At 33.3% G+C, this 17,960-nt stretch overlaps 1 protein-coding gene across 26 annotated transcripts in view; it reads left to right on the forward strand.

Moving 5' to 3' along the window:
* Nucleotides 1-17,641, forward strand: part of LOC127065150 (forkhead box protein P2-like) — a 268,844-nt gene extending 251,203 nt beyond the window's left edge. For 20 of the 26 annotated variants that reach the window (XM_050997110.1, XM_050997118.1, XM_050997122.1 and 17 more), the window contains 5 exons: nt 340-441; nt 6,959-7,134; nt 10,772-10,847; nt 11,558-11,670; nt 12,148-17,641. In XM_050997110.1, the coding sequence (XP_050853067.1) occupies nt 340-441; nt 6,959-7,134; nt 10,772-10,847; nt 11,558-11,670; nt 12,148-12,397 (717 nt within the window). In that variant the 3' untranslated portion in view covers nt 12,398-17,641. Of the gene's footprint in view, nt 1-339; nt 442-3,632; nt 3,764-6,958; nt 7,135-10,771; nt 10,848-11,557; nt 11,671-12,147 lie in introns of all 26 variants that reach the window. The other 6 variants (XM_050997108.1, XM_050997112.1, XM_050997111.1 and 3 more) reach the window with 3 other exon arrangements.
* The last annotated feature ends 319 nt before the right edge of the window (nt 17,642-17,960 follow it).

Here is a 17,960-nt window from a genome sequence, read left to right on the forward strand (position 1 = left end):
ATTATTTCTTCATTGATCTTTATATACCCCGCCCCCTTTCTATCGTGAATTTTTATTCCCGTTAAATCGCATTAAACTCGTCACGATCTTACGTGTACTAGCAATTTTACTGTAAGATATGTCAGAATGATTAACGAGTGTCATTTCCGAGCACAAATTTCTATCGGGACGGTGTCGCCCGTTTAATGACGATTTAAAAACCTTATTTCTAACGCTGAGAATCGTCAGAATATGCGAGTGTATCCAAGGTAGTTCCACATATCTAACAATTAGATTAATTAGTTTATTATCGACGATAATGATATGATATTTCTCACAAACGATTCCTCTTTTTCTTAGTCCATCATCGAATCACCAGATAAACAGCTGACGCTCAACGAAATTTATAACTGGTTCCAAAACACATTCTGCTACTTCCGGCGAAATGCAGCAACGTGGAAGGTATATCTTATATTTTTCATAATATAAACGACGGAAACGATCGAAAGATCCCGGGGGAGGGGTCGCAAAGAATAAAGGAAGGGAAAAAAAGAAATAAGAAAAAAAACGACAGAATAAAAAGAAACGAATCGAGGAAGAATGAAAGAAGCGAGTCGACCTAGGGAATAACGTATAACATGATTTGAAAACTTCTGTTACAAGGGAACGTTTTATAGAGATTCAGCACAGGTGGTGGATTTTGTCCAAGTTCGAATTTGCATAAAATCTTTACGCTTTAAAATGCTTATTTGACGATACTACTTTCGGTAAAGTATATATGTATATATATATATATATATATATATATATATATATATATATATATATTGTGTGTGTGTATTGAAAACCGCAATTGCAATAGCTCGAGCTTCGAAGTAGTTGATAATATTGATTTATATTACGAGGACGATTGAAAAGAGTTTTCATTTCATGATATTTCGATATTTACAAATATTTAATCATAAGATATATATATATACACGATATTAGAAATAATAGAATTTCTCTCCCCAAGGAAAAGGATTCGACGTTGGATGCACAGCGAACAATCATTATGCATTTTATACGTAATCGAAACAAATAATTCAAATGAATGCGCTCTTATCTTAGAAAGGGACGAGCTTTCATAATATTTTTGAATGTTCTTACATATATTTATATATATATATATATATATATATATATATATATGTATGTATGTATGTATACATATTTCAATCGACAGGTTAAAAGCGACGTGCCGAGCGAACGCGCTGGTAACGATAACAAGTGGAATACTACGACTCATTACGATTCTGCATTTTCTAATTTAATTATATTTCATTCGCTTAAATTTGTTTAATCAACGATGCAAATAAAAGCTTTTCAATTACTTAAAACTTACGAATTTTGGATCTCCATAGAATCGCAATGAAAGCGTAAATATCCACCTGTTTTTGGATGAATCGAGTGTGCGCGCGCGCACGTATGCTTCTGCGTGTAAGAGTGAGCGTGATACTAACCCATCGACGTTTGCCATGACGCTTTTCGCCTCGCATGGTTATGTGTACACGGCGAATAAAGCCATAACAATTAGAACAAAAAAAAAAAAAAGAAAAAAAAGATAAAGAAAAGAAGCAGAAAAAAAATAGAAGAAGAAAGGAGAGAAAAAAAAACACGAAGAAAAACTGAGAGAGCAAACAAATAGAAAAAAAAAAAAAAATAAGAAAAGAACACTAATACAGAGCGCGACATTATATTGAAAAATCTAAAATAGTATGCATATATAGCAATGTAGCAGTTTTCCAGACAAGAAGAAACAGCAGCAGCAGTAGCAGCAGCTCATCGACAGATGCAGATACATATACATAAATGCTGGCAATGATCATCGTGATTGAGAAAAGCGAATCACGAAAATCTCCTTCGAATTTTGTTCTCGGCCCTGCGGCATGAATGATTGTTGTCGTTGACTATCCTTATATTTTCTTTTTACCTTGAATCCCTTTAGATTTAGATTACTAGCTGTGCATTGACGATCAAAGGAATGCCGTGTCTATTTTCGACTAATATCACCTTATACTTTTCTTCGTTGTGGTATGATTTCTCTTTCTTTCTTTTTTTTTGTGTTTTTTTTTTTTTATTTTCTTTTTTATTTCTCAATCCCTCTTCTTTCCACCCCTACTATTTCGCGAAGCCTAATTTTTATTCTGTTTCTTCTTTTTTTTTTTTTTTTCTTGATAATTCCTATACACTTCATTTTCATGGTTAACTTTATCATTTTTATCGCTGCACCGTTCACTTTATCACATACACAATCACATCTACATCTATCCGATCACTTTTATTCGTTCATTTTCGATGAATTCCTTTCGCCTAGCTCAACAATTTTTTAAATAAAAAAATAAAACGCGTACGGACGAACGATTGCTTTTTCTATTATTATTATTATTATTATTATTATTATTATTATTATTACTATTATTATTGTTGTTGTTGTTATTGTTATTATTATTATTATTATTATGATAATTATTATTATTAATATTATTATTATTATTATTATTATTATTATTATTATTATTATTATTATTATTACTACTATTTATTGTTCTATAAAACGGGGTTGTCACCACACGCCATTCACCCTCTTTAGAGAGTATTTATTATTAGTCTTTTTTAGGAAATGCTTCACGCTGCCTAACGTGCATGCCGCTGCATATATATTTATATATATACATATATATTATATATATATATACATATATATATATATTTATATACATAAACAAACAAACATACACAAACACACACACAAATTCATACCAACAAACGAGCGTTCGGTAGTGCTAGAAATTGTAGATTTTCAACTCGAGTACGAAATCGACTTTAACGAGTTATTTTCATCCGTTCAAAATCATTTAAAATGCACGCGATAGCTCAATCGAACGGACGATCGCCATGTCGATTTTTCTCGCGTTTTCCTTGAATGAATTCTTTATTATTATTCACATGCGCAAAAAAAGAGCGAGCAGAAAAGCTTTTTTCGTTCGTTGCTGCTTTCAACGTCTATAGATATTATAGAAATTCTTACGACGAGAGACATCGATTATCTTTTCTTTTTTCTCTTTTTCTATTTCTCCTTCTTCTTCTTCTTCTTCTTCTTCTTTCTCGTCCTTTTTTTTTCTTTTTTTTCTCTCTTCTTTTTTTAATTCATTAATAATTCTTAAGGAAACACATAAATTTAAGAAAAACGAGGATCGAATTTGAAGGATAATCGATGTACCTCGCCGTACGTATCCCAAAAATGTGTGACAACCCCGTGTAAAAGCCGTTTTAAAACGCACGATACGCGCGAAATTTTCCTTCTTTTTTTTTTCTTTCTTTTTATTTATTATTCATTCATTTATTTATTTATTTTTTTTCTTTTTCTTTTTCTCTTTCTCTTCGCGATGCCTTTTTATTCGACGCATTCGAGCATAACGCGTTCATCTTTTCGTCGTCCATTGGAACGGAAATCGTCGACGTGTGTTTGGATCATCGTCCGTCATCGACGGCGAAGATTCCTCAACGTGTACCACCCCCCTCGAAAGCATCGACTCTATCGGACTCGTGATTGAGTTTGGCTTCGTTCGTTTTTTGCGTTGCTTATTTAGTCTGTGTATTATTTTGTATAGAACGCAGTGCGACACAACCTGTCTCTCCACAAATGTTTCATGCGAGTCGAAAACGTGAAAGGCGCTGTATGGACGGTGGACGAAGTGGAGTTTTACAAGAGACGTCCTCAACGCGCTTGCAGCACGACCGGGTACGTTACCCCCGCCCCTCCCCTCGCCAATTATTCGATAAACGTCGCGTTTTTTAATTCTCTTTTTTATATATAATATATATATATATGTGTGTGTGTATATACATAGATATATATATATATTTTTTCTATTTATTCTCTTTTACTCTCTGCCTTTCACTTTCTCTCTCTTTCTCTTTCTCACTCTATATTTCTATCTATATCTCTCTCTGTTTCTCTCTCTCTCTCTCTCTCTCTCTCTCTCTCTCTATCTTTCTCTGTCTCTCTTCTCACTATTTTCACTAATAATCTAAAGATCATTCCTTTTCCAAATCGTTCCTTTCCCAAAAAGCATATCTTTCCATTTAATTATATTTCCTATTATCATTTTTCCAATTACATGTACATGTACATATATTCTCTATCACACATTTCTCTCTCTCTCTCTCTCTCTCTCTCTTTCTTTTTCTCTCTTTTCTTCTATCTATATATCTTCCTATCTGTCTATCTATCTATCTACCTATCTATCTATCTATCTCTATCTATCTATCTATCTATCTATCTATCTATCTATCTATCTATCTATCTTTCTATCTATCTTTCTGCCTATTTCTCTATATATATTTATATATATATTTTTTATATATAGTACTCTCACTTACTCGCTTTTATATCTACTCTTATTACATACTCCCCCTATTACTAAGAACCATTTTATATATACCGCCAACTTTTTTACCATCTTCTATATATATCGATATATTCGTCTTTTTTACAATACATATATACCTATATATATTTTTTACAATTTTTACATATTACTATTTTATATATTATATATATCTACATATAATTGTATTTATAGTGTTCTATATTCATATACTATCTATATATATATATATACTTATACTTTTATATAGTTCTTAATGTCTGTTTCAATATTCGAGGTATACAACGACAGGCGAGTGCACACGCGCGTATTTTAACGCGCGCGCGTACAGCCTCGTATGTATGTATACGCACATACACGCACGCTCCTTTTGTGCCTCTTTTTCAATTTTTTTTTCTTTTCTTTTCTTACTTAAGTATGATGTACTTTTGATCGCCTTTACGACACTGAAAGTCGTATATATATATATATACACGCGTATATATGTATATATATCTCCTCTTCATAATCTTCACATCTGTGTATTCTCTTTCTCTGTCTCTCTGTTTCTCTTTCTCTTTTTTTAACTATCTATTTCTATCTTTCTCTCTCTCTCTCTCTCTCTCTCTATCTATCTATCTATCTCTTTTTCTCTTTCTACCTGTCTATCTATCTATCTTACGTGCGCATTTTTATACACATAGAAATTTTGCCGTGTGTATAATAAACCTAGTACGCCGTAAAAATCTCTACTGTACGTCGCTTGTGTTTGTATATGTCTTTGTATTTCTCTGCTAACAAACGAGTTTTCTGAGTTCGAAACGCTCATTTCGAATGGCATTACAATTTCTAAAAATACGGGTATATGTTGTTATTATCCCTTTTTTTCTCGCGATCTTTCTTTCGAGCACTCTCTCAAGGATGAATCCTTGTAGAGTGACGTACATGACTATAATAAATGCAACGTGTTGCGTACAGATGATTTCGATCAGTCTTGCGTTCGACTCGGTAGACTCTTGATCTCGTTTCACATGTGTTCTCGTAACCGCGTGTGTGTTTTGGAAAGTTTCGTTTTACTTGCTCGAAGATGGTAGTGAGAATATCGCAATCTGGTGGGTGCGTGGATGTGCGCGCGAATGTATTAAAAGAACGAATCAAAACAAGAAAATATATATAAAAAAAAAAAAAAAAAAAAACAAAAATATATATATAAAATAAGAAGAAAATATAGAAAAGAATGAAGGTGTCGATACGAGAGCAAAAGGATAAATAAGTTTTATCCCATGGAGATAAGAATCGAAATGATAAATTAATAAAAATTAATTGCAAAAATGTAATTAATTCAAAAATCAATCGATCAATTAATCAATCGGTCAATCAATCAATCAATTAATAAATCAAGCAATCAATCAAGCAATCGATCAATCAGTCTATCAATCAATCAATCGAAAATGCTCTCGTACGATTCTCGTAGAAGATCGTGTGTGCTTCTTAATAAGCATGTCAGCTTTGCAGCGATTAACCGATCGAGAACGGCGGGACCGACTCGATCTCTGGCCCAAGTCTAGTCTCGGAAGCCGGACCCCGGTTGCCCGGAGAACAGAGTGAGAAACAACACTCGCACACAGGTTTTGCCAGGTAGTCAGAGGAAGCGCATATTATGTAATATACATATACTACGTCACTTATTTTTACACCGTACTCCCCCATATTTAGTTCTCTCTTTTTCATTGACTTCGTCATTGTAATATCGGTGAAAAGGTCGCGATGGTGTGGTTCACGATGATGAGCTCACTGAACGAAGGCTCCACCATCGTTCGTGCGAATCACGTGACCGCAACACCTTTCTCCCGATGACCCAGACCCCCATCACCACCATCATCACCACCCCTACCACCACCACCATTCTCTTTTTAACGTTCAGGCCCAGCCTCACCCTCGATCGAACCCCCTCACAACTGTCATCTGAACGACGTCACCTTCGAAATCTCACGACTACGCGACTACCAGTGAGGGAGACGTTTGTACATAATTATTTAAAGTAGAGAGCGAGAACTTAGTCTCGTCTTCGCTCTGCCCTTGTTGTTCTAGCTGTTGTTGTTTGTTGTTGTGTGTTGTCGTTGTTATTATTGTTGTTGTTGTTGTTGTCATTGATTTTAATTGTTGTTGTTACTGTTGTTACTTTTCTTTTTGTTTTGTTGTTGTTGTTGTTGTTGTTGTTCTTTGCTCAGCGCGACTCTTTTCTAGGGGGAATTACGAGGAAGCGGGAAAGCGAATGTGAATTGCGCGCAACCGAGATATATATATATATGCTAAACGAAACGAAATAACGAGAATACCAAAAAAAAAAAGATGAAAAATGCATAAAAAAATGTAAAAAAAAAAAAAAAGTAAAAAAAGAACGAACCAGGAAAAAAGCAGGACGAAAAAAAAATGCGAACGAATACAGAACAGGAAAGAAAAAGAAATAAGAAAAGAAAGATACGAAAGAAAGCAACAAAAACCAGAAACCTTGTCTTTTTACTCTCTTTTTCTCTATTTCTTGGTGGTCTTGTCTGTGTATACAGAACGCGATTCGCACCAATCTATCATTGCACAAGTGTTTTGTGCGCTATGAGGACGACTTCGGGTCATTCTGGATGGTGGACGACGCCGAGTTCGTAAAGCGGCGGCATCTGTCCCGCGGCCGCCCCAGGAAATATGACCAAAACCCATCATCCACTCCACCCCACCTCTCCGCACAGTAAGCACTACCACTTTTTAGAATTCTGCTGGCTGGCTGGCGCGACGTTCTGACCTTGACGCGGTACATTACGAACGTGGCGACCGGGACGATTTCGCTTGGTCGTTGTCTTCCAAAAGAAAAAAAATATAATAATAATAATAATAATAATAATAATAATAATAATAATAATAATAATAATAATAATAGTAATTTAAAAATCAAAAATATATATATGCAAAAAAAAAATAATACAAAGAAAGAAAAGAAGTGATAAACTAAGAACGTACACAGAACGGACTTTCTCGCCTATTGCCTTTCTCGTCAAATTCTCGCTTATCGTTATCGTTATCGTTGCTACTGCTTCTGTCGTCTAATATCGCGACCTAAAAAACGATAGATTTTTTTCTTAAATCGTTAAGTTTCGTCCGACTCAGATTTATATTATTATCGTGTAATTATCGTATGATAATCATTTACTACTTCTTCTTCGTCAAATACGATATCTGTTAAAACTTGTCGCGACGATAACATCTTCAATTTATTCTTCGATCATTGATCTTTGATGTATTTGTTGTAAAACAATAACAGTCGCAACGATAAGGAATCGTTCATGTAAATTACTCGAATCGTTCGTTACGGACAGTATCGATACGTGAGACAATCTTTAGTCTTTATCGATCTTGAAAGAATTTTCGTAGAAAAATTTATTAAAGGCAACGGGAAGAAAGTCTGTAAATGATCCAACTCCTTTGAAAAAACAAAAAAAAAACAAACAAAAAACTAAATAAAAAACAAAAAAAGAAAACATAAAAGAAATTTTAAAAAAATGAATTCCGCATCATGCCTGCCTCGAACGCCTTTAGAGTCCGTATCCTTAAAAACAAATGTAGCCCTAGTACGATCCATAGTTCTCGTTTGCGACCAGAGGTATGTTCGTGATCTCTGTTTCGATACGAAAGAGTTATCTTTTTCTCTTTTTTTTTCTTCTTCTTCTTCGTTTCCCACATCTATCGATCAAAGAAAGAAATAAAAGTGTAAACTGATTTGTAACACTGGTAAAAGGAAATTTTTGTAAAATTTTCTTGGACTACCTCTGCTCGTGATACACGAGACAGCCCTCATAGCACATCCCCGTATATACATAATATATATATATATATAGTACCGTAGTCCAAAGCTCTAAAGCACAGCTAAAAGAGCTTAAGACCTGCACGAGCCCTGCAGGAGCCCAGCCACAGGACGATTGGTCATAACTGCAGGATGATATATAACCGATGTTATTTTAGTGGTTGTTGCCCGCATGAAAGATCCGAACGATCGTGGTGATATCGTTCACTCGAATCTGTGATATCCACTCTAAGACACTCCCCTCTGATATTCCTTAACCCACCCTTACGAATTCTCCTAACAACATTCGCTTCGAGTATATTTCACAGCGCTTTTGTCTAGTGTCGGCTCTTAATAGCGTCTTGCAAAAGCGAAAGCGTGTGTTCGTGTGAATGAGCGTGTGTTGAATTGTTCTCTTTCTCTCTCTTTCTCTCTCTCTCTCTTTCTCTCTCTTTCTCTTTCTGTTTCTCTCTCTTTCTCTCTCTCTCTATTTCTCTTTCTTTTTTTTTCTTTGTCTCTTTTATTTTTTTGATGTTTCCTTAGAAAATTATTTTTCCTCTGTTTTTATTCTTTTACTTTGTTTTTCTTCTTCGAATCGATGAGATATAGGTTCACTTTTGTGTTTTCCCCCTTTCGATAAGATAGCATAACCAATTAATTTTTCTTTTGCCAAATTCAACATTCGAATGTATCTATGTATCATTCTCATAATAATGGAGAAGAAAATCTTTATAAACGAGATAATGTATTTTCTGTTTATTTTTTATTTTTTCTTCCCACGAAAAGTGAAAGATAATTTATTTTTTAATAGTTCGTAACCCGTAAAGATTAATATTAATTTATCTTTCGTTTATCCTCATTGATTTCGTCCATAATTCTTCCTAAGTTTGTACGAATGATATCTGGTTCGATTGAAAATAAATGTCTCGAAGAGCTAGCTAGCTAAGCGCATGCGTAAATTATCTATGTAAATCGTACGTCACTACTCTATAGTCACGGATGATACGGAATTCTCCATTCATCGCTACAACTATCTATCTTCTAACATCAGGTACCTAAAAGGATACGTACTAATTATCGTATTGTCGATTAACATTCAGAATTCTTATTTAATAATCTAAATAGTTTTAAAAACTTTTCAATCTATTTTTATACTCTCTTTCTATATCTATCTACCTATTTATCTATCTATCTTTATCTATATTTACTCTCCTCTCTTTCTTGTGCTTGCTCACTATCCATCTCTCTTTTTCTCTCTGTCTCTCTATCTCTTTATCTGTCTGTCTGTCTATATCTATCTATCTGTCTCTCTCTCTCTCTCTCTCTCTCTCTCTCTCTCTCTCTCTCTCTCTCTCTCTCTCTCTCTCTCTCTCTCTCTCTCTCCTAGTCTCTATAGTTCTTCCTATCTTCCTCTTTTCTCTTTTTCTCTCTTTCACTTTTTAATAAAAATTTTCTCTTTTTATCATTATACAGCGCTTCAAATTACTTTATAAATGGCTCGAGGAAAACGTTTTTCTATATTTCTTCGCATGCTCGAAAAATCGATCTCTCGCAAAAATGTACTAACACGAAACCTCAGAGAAAAAAGAAATAGATGAAAAAAAGGAAAAAAAAAAAAAAGAAAAAGAGAGAAAGATAAAATGCCTTCGTTGAAAAAAGTCTCGTCGATTATTTATACAATTTGTCAATTAATTTGCGAGAGAACATTTGAAAAGATGATACTCTTTCAATTTGAAAAAAAGTATCTCTTTTTCGGACTTGATACATTTGACAATTACTCAATTATCGATAAATACCAGCTTGATGGAAATTCTCGAAAGGTAAGATCAGGTAAATCCAAAAGCCATTTATAAGTAACGAAATCGTTTCGCATACGTTCTATTTTGAATTCATTTCGTCTGGTTAACGAAAAAAAGAAAAAGAAAAAGAAAACAAAAAAAAAGAAAAACAAAAAAAGAAACAGAAAAGAAAAAAAGTAAGAAAAGAAAAAAAAATTTAACAAACGAAGAATAATGTGAAACGAGGGCGCTTTTTTTATTCAACTTTTTTACATACTTCTAATCTCACTCGAAATCTTCCGGACCGATTGGACGAGTGGGGTAAAAAAAAAAAAGAAAAGGTAGTAGGTAAGAGTTTTCAGACTCTTCTTTTTCTAATCTTTTTTAAAAACTTTTTTCTATTGTATATATATATATGTGTATTTTTACTATAATTCTTTTAATATTATACTTTTCTATCTACTTTTCTATCTCTATTGAACTTTCCCTTTTCCATTTTCTCTCTTTTTTCTATCTTACCTTTTTAATACGTCTATATATTTATAATATCATAAAATACACACATATAGACACACACATACATACACAAAGAGACACGCTTTACACATATCTTTACCTTCTAGTTCAAACAGAATATATCTCACGTACACGTTGACACGAGACTAAGATACTACTCAGATCAGTCATTTCTTTTTCTTTTTTTTTCAGGAAACGACTATCGTAAAACGATCCCATGTATTTCTAACGTATTTTTCTCTGTCGATATCTAGGGGCGTACCATCGAAAAGTCCAACGCTCACTCATAGTCCTACGATGTATGGTGACGCACTAAATGCCAACCTCCAGGTAACTATCAACAATCAGACTATTTTCTATTCTAGTATCTAATGTTTGAACTGAAACTATACTTTATTATTACTCCTCGATTAAAACTAAAATGAAATATCCAACAAAATTTTTAGAATGATATTATATTATCTCTATTAAGTAAATATCATGGGGAGAAATATAATAGAAAAATTACATTATCATAATTGTCACGAAAAATTAAGCTAAGTATAGTATTAAACATTAATACGTTCTAATTCCACGGCCACATGTATGTAAGGGTTAAAATAAACCTGACGTATATGTCACTACGTCGATTAGGTATAATGATTTGTAAGTCTAATAGTAATTTAAAAAATGATTGTTTCTTCCTTACTATTTTGGAAATAAAGTCGAGCCTTACGCCACGTACATACACATAAAAATGGATGAACGACAGATGTGAAAATAAATTCTAAGCCTACCGAAGACATCTTTATAGCCATCTAAACTGCAAATCTAAAGCATTGATTATTGCTTCTTCCCTCTCGTAAGCACTTTTCGATCGTATTTCGAAGAGACTCGAGAAGATCTCGTTCATGTGTTTGCCCGTGTATGTGTGCGCGCACGCGTGTATAGGTGTGCGTTTCTCTCTGTGTGTCCGTGTGTGGCGTGAGACGAATGCATCTATAAAAAAATCAGCGAAAGCACAAGAGGCATCGATAACTAACCGTCTAATGCAATTTGAGTATTTCCAGGCTGCACTCGGGGAGTCTAATATGGGATTTTTAAATAACTCGATGTGTACGTCGACAGCAACGAGCCCGGATAAAGAGCACGTCTTGTCTCACAACGATCTAATGTAAGTAAGCTCATCGTGATCGTCTATTTTAACTGATAGAATAAGATATAAACGTGGCAAACATCGAAAACGTAATTTTATATTCGAATCTCTTACTTAAAAAATTAATGTCCAATTAAATTCTAATCATATTATTCACATTTTTATATCAAATTCATTATTTCTAATCGAATCTTATATAAAAAATCAAATAACGTTGTACTAATTCAAGCGAAACCATAAAACATGTCTCTGGTTGGTTTAAAAATGAAAAATTTCAAATTATATGAAAATTATTTGAGAAGGTATGAGAAAAAAGATAAGAAAGAAAAGAAAAGGATATTAGAAAAGAACAAGGACGAACAAGAGATAAAAGAGTTAGATGGATATACATGTATACGTATATTTGTACATACACCCACATACATCCACACGCACACATATACATGTATGTATCGAAATGATCTAATTATTACGATGATGTCAAATCGAGAACAGGTCGCCACTGGATGAACCAGCAGTGCACATAAAGCAGGAAGGGCAGAGCCCGGAGGGTGGTAAGCTAACGAGATTAATAAAACGCGAGATGCTGGATGGACCGACGGAACAGGAGGCGGAAGAGGATCAGGTGGACGAGAGAGAATATCCAGAAAGTCACGAGCACGATTCGGGACAGGACGAGGATATCGCAGAGGACCTGTCGATGGCACCCGACATAATGAGCCCGGAGGATCAGATCGAGGCGTAGTATCGTTCGGCTCGAGCCCGATAGGAGGACGGTACCGTGTCAGGCTGTCTCGTTCGAGTTCGAGGACGAACGAGTTTTCAAAGGAGGTGGAAGAAAAGGGTAAAGGAGGTGGGAGGAGATGGGGAAGGAGCTGGAGGAGGTGGAAAAGAAGAGAACGTGAAGAAGGACGAGTCTTTCGCGGTCAAATCGAATCGTGCCGTTGGAAGAAAAGCGAAGAAACGAAGAAGAAAGTTCAAAGGGACGAACGAAGGGACAAACGAAGGACCGTCGGAGGTTCGTTCGCTCACCTCTTCCTACGAAACCCCTCGAATCATCATATCCGAGCCGCGACGTCTCAGGAGCGGCTACACTTCGAGACGTAAGAGAGAGAGATGAAGAAGATTAAGAAGATTAAGAAGAAGAACGAACGAACGAACGAACGAACGAAAGGTGAAGGAGGAGAAGAAGAAAAAGAAGAAGAAGAAGAAGAAGAAGAAAAGGAAGAAGGAGAAGGAAGATGAGGAGGAGAAGAAGAAGGAAAAGTGAAAAAAAAGAAGAAAAGAGGAAGACTAGAAAGAAAGAGCGAAACGCGTGGAAAGTTGGCAGGAACAGACCACGCTGTGCTATCCATATCCTTACTCAAGCAATTGCGAACAACGATGTCACGTTTTCATTTCTCTCCCGTTGTATTTCCTTTACGAAGTCGCGGTTATCATCTATATATATATATACATCTATATATATATATATATATGTATGTATGTATGTATATGTGTGTGTATATATATATGTATATATAAACATACATATATATACATTCATCTCTCTCATGTACATTGCATTAGGATTAAAAAAAAAAGAATGAAAAGAGACCGAGACAAGATAGAGTATCGATTCCTCCAGTGGCTCCTTCTTTCTCTTGAATCTTTTTATTTTCTTTTTTATCTCGTTATTTCTTTTTTATTGTTATTATTATTATCAATATTATTAATATTATTATTATTATAATTATTATTATAATTATTATAATTATTATAATTATTATCATTATCATTATTATTATTATTATGATTATTATTATTATTATGATTATGATTATTATTATTATTATTATTTTTCTTTTCTTTTAATACATATTTCGAATTTTTCATTTCCGTGCGCGGCGTATCTTTCAAACTTTCTACGACGCACATATTACGTATGATAGGTATTATACTCTCATACTCGATTTCATATTCGATCGACGAACGATGATCGAAGGAGGAAAGTTAAGCGAACGAAAGAGAATCTTTTGATCGATGATCTAAACACGAATTTTCTGATGACAACTTGTAGATATAATATGTTGGAGAATCTCGAAAAGAACGACGACGACAACGACGACGACTATGTGCTACATAATTCGGCCGATCAAACCGGCCGATTTTTGAAAATCGTATTAGTAGAAGATAAATCGCGAAGGGGTGAGTACGACGATCGACGATCGAGGATGGATAAACGAAGTTTTTTTTTCTTCTTTTTCTTCTCCATGATCCACACTCACAATGTTATTCTCTCGAGAAGATTTATTTTTTTACTTCCTTTTTCTTTTTTTTTTTTTTTTTTTTTGGTATCTTTCAAAATCCACCGACGAGAAAAGATCTTTATTAATTTCAAAACGCGCGCTTAGTTTTAACATTTAAACTTCGAACTTTCGTCCTTCGTCGTTGTCTCGTTTAGAATTTTAGAACAAGATACTCGTAAATAATGGAAGAGTTTTTAATCGTAGAAAAAGAGAAAGAACGAGCTACTTCATGAGGAAAGAAAGGGATGAAGAGAGAGATAGAGATGCGCGCGCGAACACACACACACACGAACACAAACATACACGCACACACGCACACGCACATACCCGAGCTCGATTAGAAGAAAGAAGTAACGATTAGTAATCGCTGGGTGTAGAAATCGGAATCGATCGAATGCTCGAGCGTATCGGTGGTTTACAACAAAACTCTATAAATAATGGAACAAAAAAAGTAAAAAAAAAAAAAAACGATATACAATTCAAAGTACTATGTATGATGCATATACATAATATTATATATATAACGGCGTATACGTATCGGAATTAATCAATGAAAATTAGATGTCGATCCTCCCCCGTCCACTCCTAGTCCTCCCTTTATTATCATAGAGGAAATTGCAAGAAAAAATCCGTGAAAATCGTGCTCCATTTAAAAGAATAAAATAAAAAAAAAAATTATGAAATAAACATCATCTTCCGAGACGCTCGTCCGCGTCGAGAGAGTTTTAGGGATCGAATAAGAAAGGAATAAAAAAACCGACCCTTTTTTTTTGGGGCCTTTTCAAAGGACCTAATCGTTTGGCTCCTTCTACATCGTTATCATCGTTATTATCGATTTTAAAAATGATTTTAGGAGCCTAAATCGAAAGCAAGCTTTGTTTTTCTTGAAAGATCTCGCTTTTCTTCGTATCAAAGATCGATTCAATTTATGTATATACATATGTATGTATGTATATGTATATATATATATATATATATATATATATATGTATGTATGTATGTATGTAGGTACATATTTGTTAATGCTCGAACGAATATTTCTAGAATATATAGTCCTGTTTTTGCATTTATAGTTTGCCATATTTATTCTCTTTTTATTCATAGAATTTAACAATTAGTTCGCTTAAGCTTCTTTTTTTGTCTCGCTCATGAATCTTCATATTATCAATGATTTCTTTTTTCTTTATATATTTTCCCTTCTTTTCACTTGTTCCTCTTTTTGTGTCGAACGAATAAAAAATGGAAAAAAGGAAGATACGAGGAAAGGCATGTTTCTTTCGTTAAATTCGGGCTTCAATAAAAGGGTCAGGTTTTTTTCGACGAGCTTTAAAAGTCCGGTGCCGCTTTCATTGGGCTCGCTTTCACGATTAATTATCGTACAATTATTATTATTATTATTATTATTATTATTATTATTATTATTATTATTATTATTATTATTATTATTATTATTATTATCATCATTATCATCATCATCACCATCACCATTATTATTATTATTATTACTATTACTATTATTATTATTATTATTATTATTATTATTATTATTATTATTATTATTATTATTATCATTATTAATAATAATAATTATTATTATTATTATGATTATTATTTTAATATTAATTTATAATTTAAGTCTACATGTAGTGTGTATAATGGATTTAAGGACTTGATATATATAATATAGAAGACTCTCTTGTACATAGTTTAAATGATAAAAGAAAAAGGGAAAAAAAAAGTAAGGATAAAACATTGTCGAGGCATTAGGGATTTGCGAATACATATTGTGAACGAATTATTTTAATCGACAGCGTCATATAATTATAAATCTGAACGTTGCTCGAATCCCCGTCTGCATTTAATTCCGATTCGAAGTCTCGTATTTCGCGAATAAGAATAAGAATAAGAATAGGAATAAGAATAAGAAAAATAAGAAGAAGAAGAAGAAGAAAAAGAAAAAGAAGGAGAAGGAAGTGGAGGAGGAGGAGGAGAAGAAGAAAAAGAAGAAGAAAAAAAAGAAGAAGAAAAAGAAGAAGAAAAAAGAAGAAGAAGAAGAAGAAGAAGGTGATGAGGAAGAAGTAGAAGATGATAACAAAAAAACAAAAAACAAAAAAAAACAGAAAAAAGAAAAGAAAAAGAAAGAAGAGGTGAAGGAGTGAGGGCAGGTGGGGGCCGAGAAAAGCCCCAATAATTTTTTTAATTCGTCGATTAGACGTATATGTCTCGTGATAAACGAGATTAATAGGGATTCGCATTATTAAGATTAAATTTTAAAAAATCGGTATATCTGTGGTCTCCAAAGACCACCCGCCTCCCCACACCCCCAAACATTCGTTTCTGTTTATAACCTCTTCCCCTTCCCTTCCTCCCCCCCCCCCCGATTCTTGTATCATAGCGTCGCGTCGATGTTACTCGCAGATATTATATATTATACATATTTAAAAACGTGTTTTCTGTTAAATTTGTTATATATTTCGGATAAGCCCCGTAAAGACACGTCTTTTTGAAGTTTTTTCATACGAAAGCTTATTGAATTATTTTTTCCGGTGCAAAGCTGAAGATGTGTTCTCATTTTTGAATGATAATATAAGGATGAATATTAAATAAATAATAAACAGACAACGGGTATATTATTTATTCACGAAGTCGACCGTCTCTTTTCTTTTCTTTTTTTTCTTTTTTTTTTTTTTTTTTCATTTTTTTTCTTACGAGAAAATTTTTTTGATCGTAACACTCGTCGATATAGTTGAAACGATAAACGACGAACTTTCCTCCTCATATCAAGTACGAGAACACGTAGTGAGATCGTAGAATAATGTTGAAGGAGAAAGGTATGATTATATACAAAACGAAATGATCGAAGACCATATTTGAAATTGATAATGTCCGTAGGGCGACTACTGGCCTAAATCGTAGTCACAAATTAAAAATGACACATTAATCTTTTTTTCACGAATAAGTTTCTTTGAAATTATTCCAATCTCTTTTATTAATTTCTCAATGATTGTATAATTTTTCGTTTCTTTTTTTTTTTTTTATCTCCTTATATTTATTTGTACACTCGCGAAAATAATAAACTATTTATTTACGAAATCCAATCTGCATATGTATGTTCTAATTTACTATCGTGAGATCTTTGATTTATTTGAATCAACAATCGTGATTGTTTAAACATTATAAGTAAATCAATTGTTTGGTAAAAAACAAAAATTGAATTGCATTGATTATATCGCGTGTAATTTGTAAAACCTTTTACGGGTACGTTATTAATTATTTTTCACTCTATGGTCATCTATTTTTACGTGAAGTGGCAGTATTATATTTGGTCCGTATATGCGCATGTCACGTTTAATACTAGATTTAGAATAATGAGAATTTGACATTGAATTTACTTATTGGTCTTCGACCACTCGATCTAGAATTAAACGTAACATATCCATAAGGATCAGCATGTTTGATAAAAATGGAAAAAAGAAAAAATGTGGACGAAAAAAAGCGAGCTCAACAATTCAGAAAACGTATTATCCGATCGATTGTGAACAAGATTTACGGAGGAAATATTTATGATTTAATGAAATGTAATTTTTAGGATTTTGCCGTTCTGAAAGGAAAGATCAATTTACTACCTATATAGTATGTTAAGTTGCCTTGTAAAAATGTACCGACTTCACCTAAGAAATTAAATGTGTTACTAAAAGAAATCACGCACGACTTTTTCAAATATTTTTAATCCTTTTTTTTCAAAAAGGCAACGCAAGATAGAGATACGATTTAAATAATGTATTGTAAGTACCGAAAGATTATAATTTTAAACTATAGTTTCTTTGTATAAGACTGAAATTGTTTGTACATGCTTAATAATCTAGTTAGATGTATATGTATGAAGGTTTATACACATAAAAAAGATAATGTATTTACAGGATATGCATATATATATATATATATACACACACACAAATATATATATATATATGTGGGGGTAGATTACAGAAAAACTTATATCACACTGTAAATAGGGAA

This window comes from Vespula vulgaris, chromosome 7, assembly GCF_905475345.1.
Source record: "Vespula vulgaris chromosome 7, iyVesVulg1.1, whole genome shotgun sequence".
NCBI lineage: Eukaryota > Metazoa > Arthropoda > Insecta > Hymenoptera > Vespidae > Vespula > Vespula vulgaris.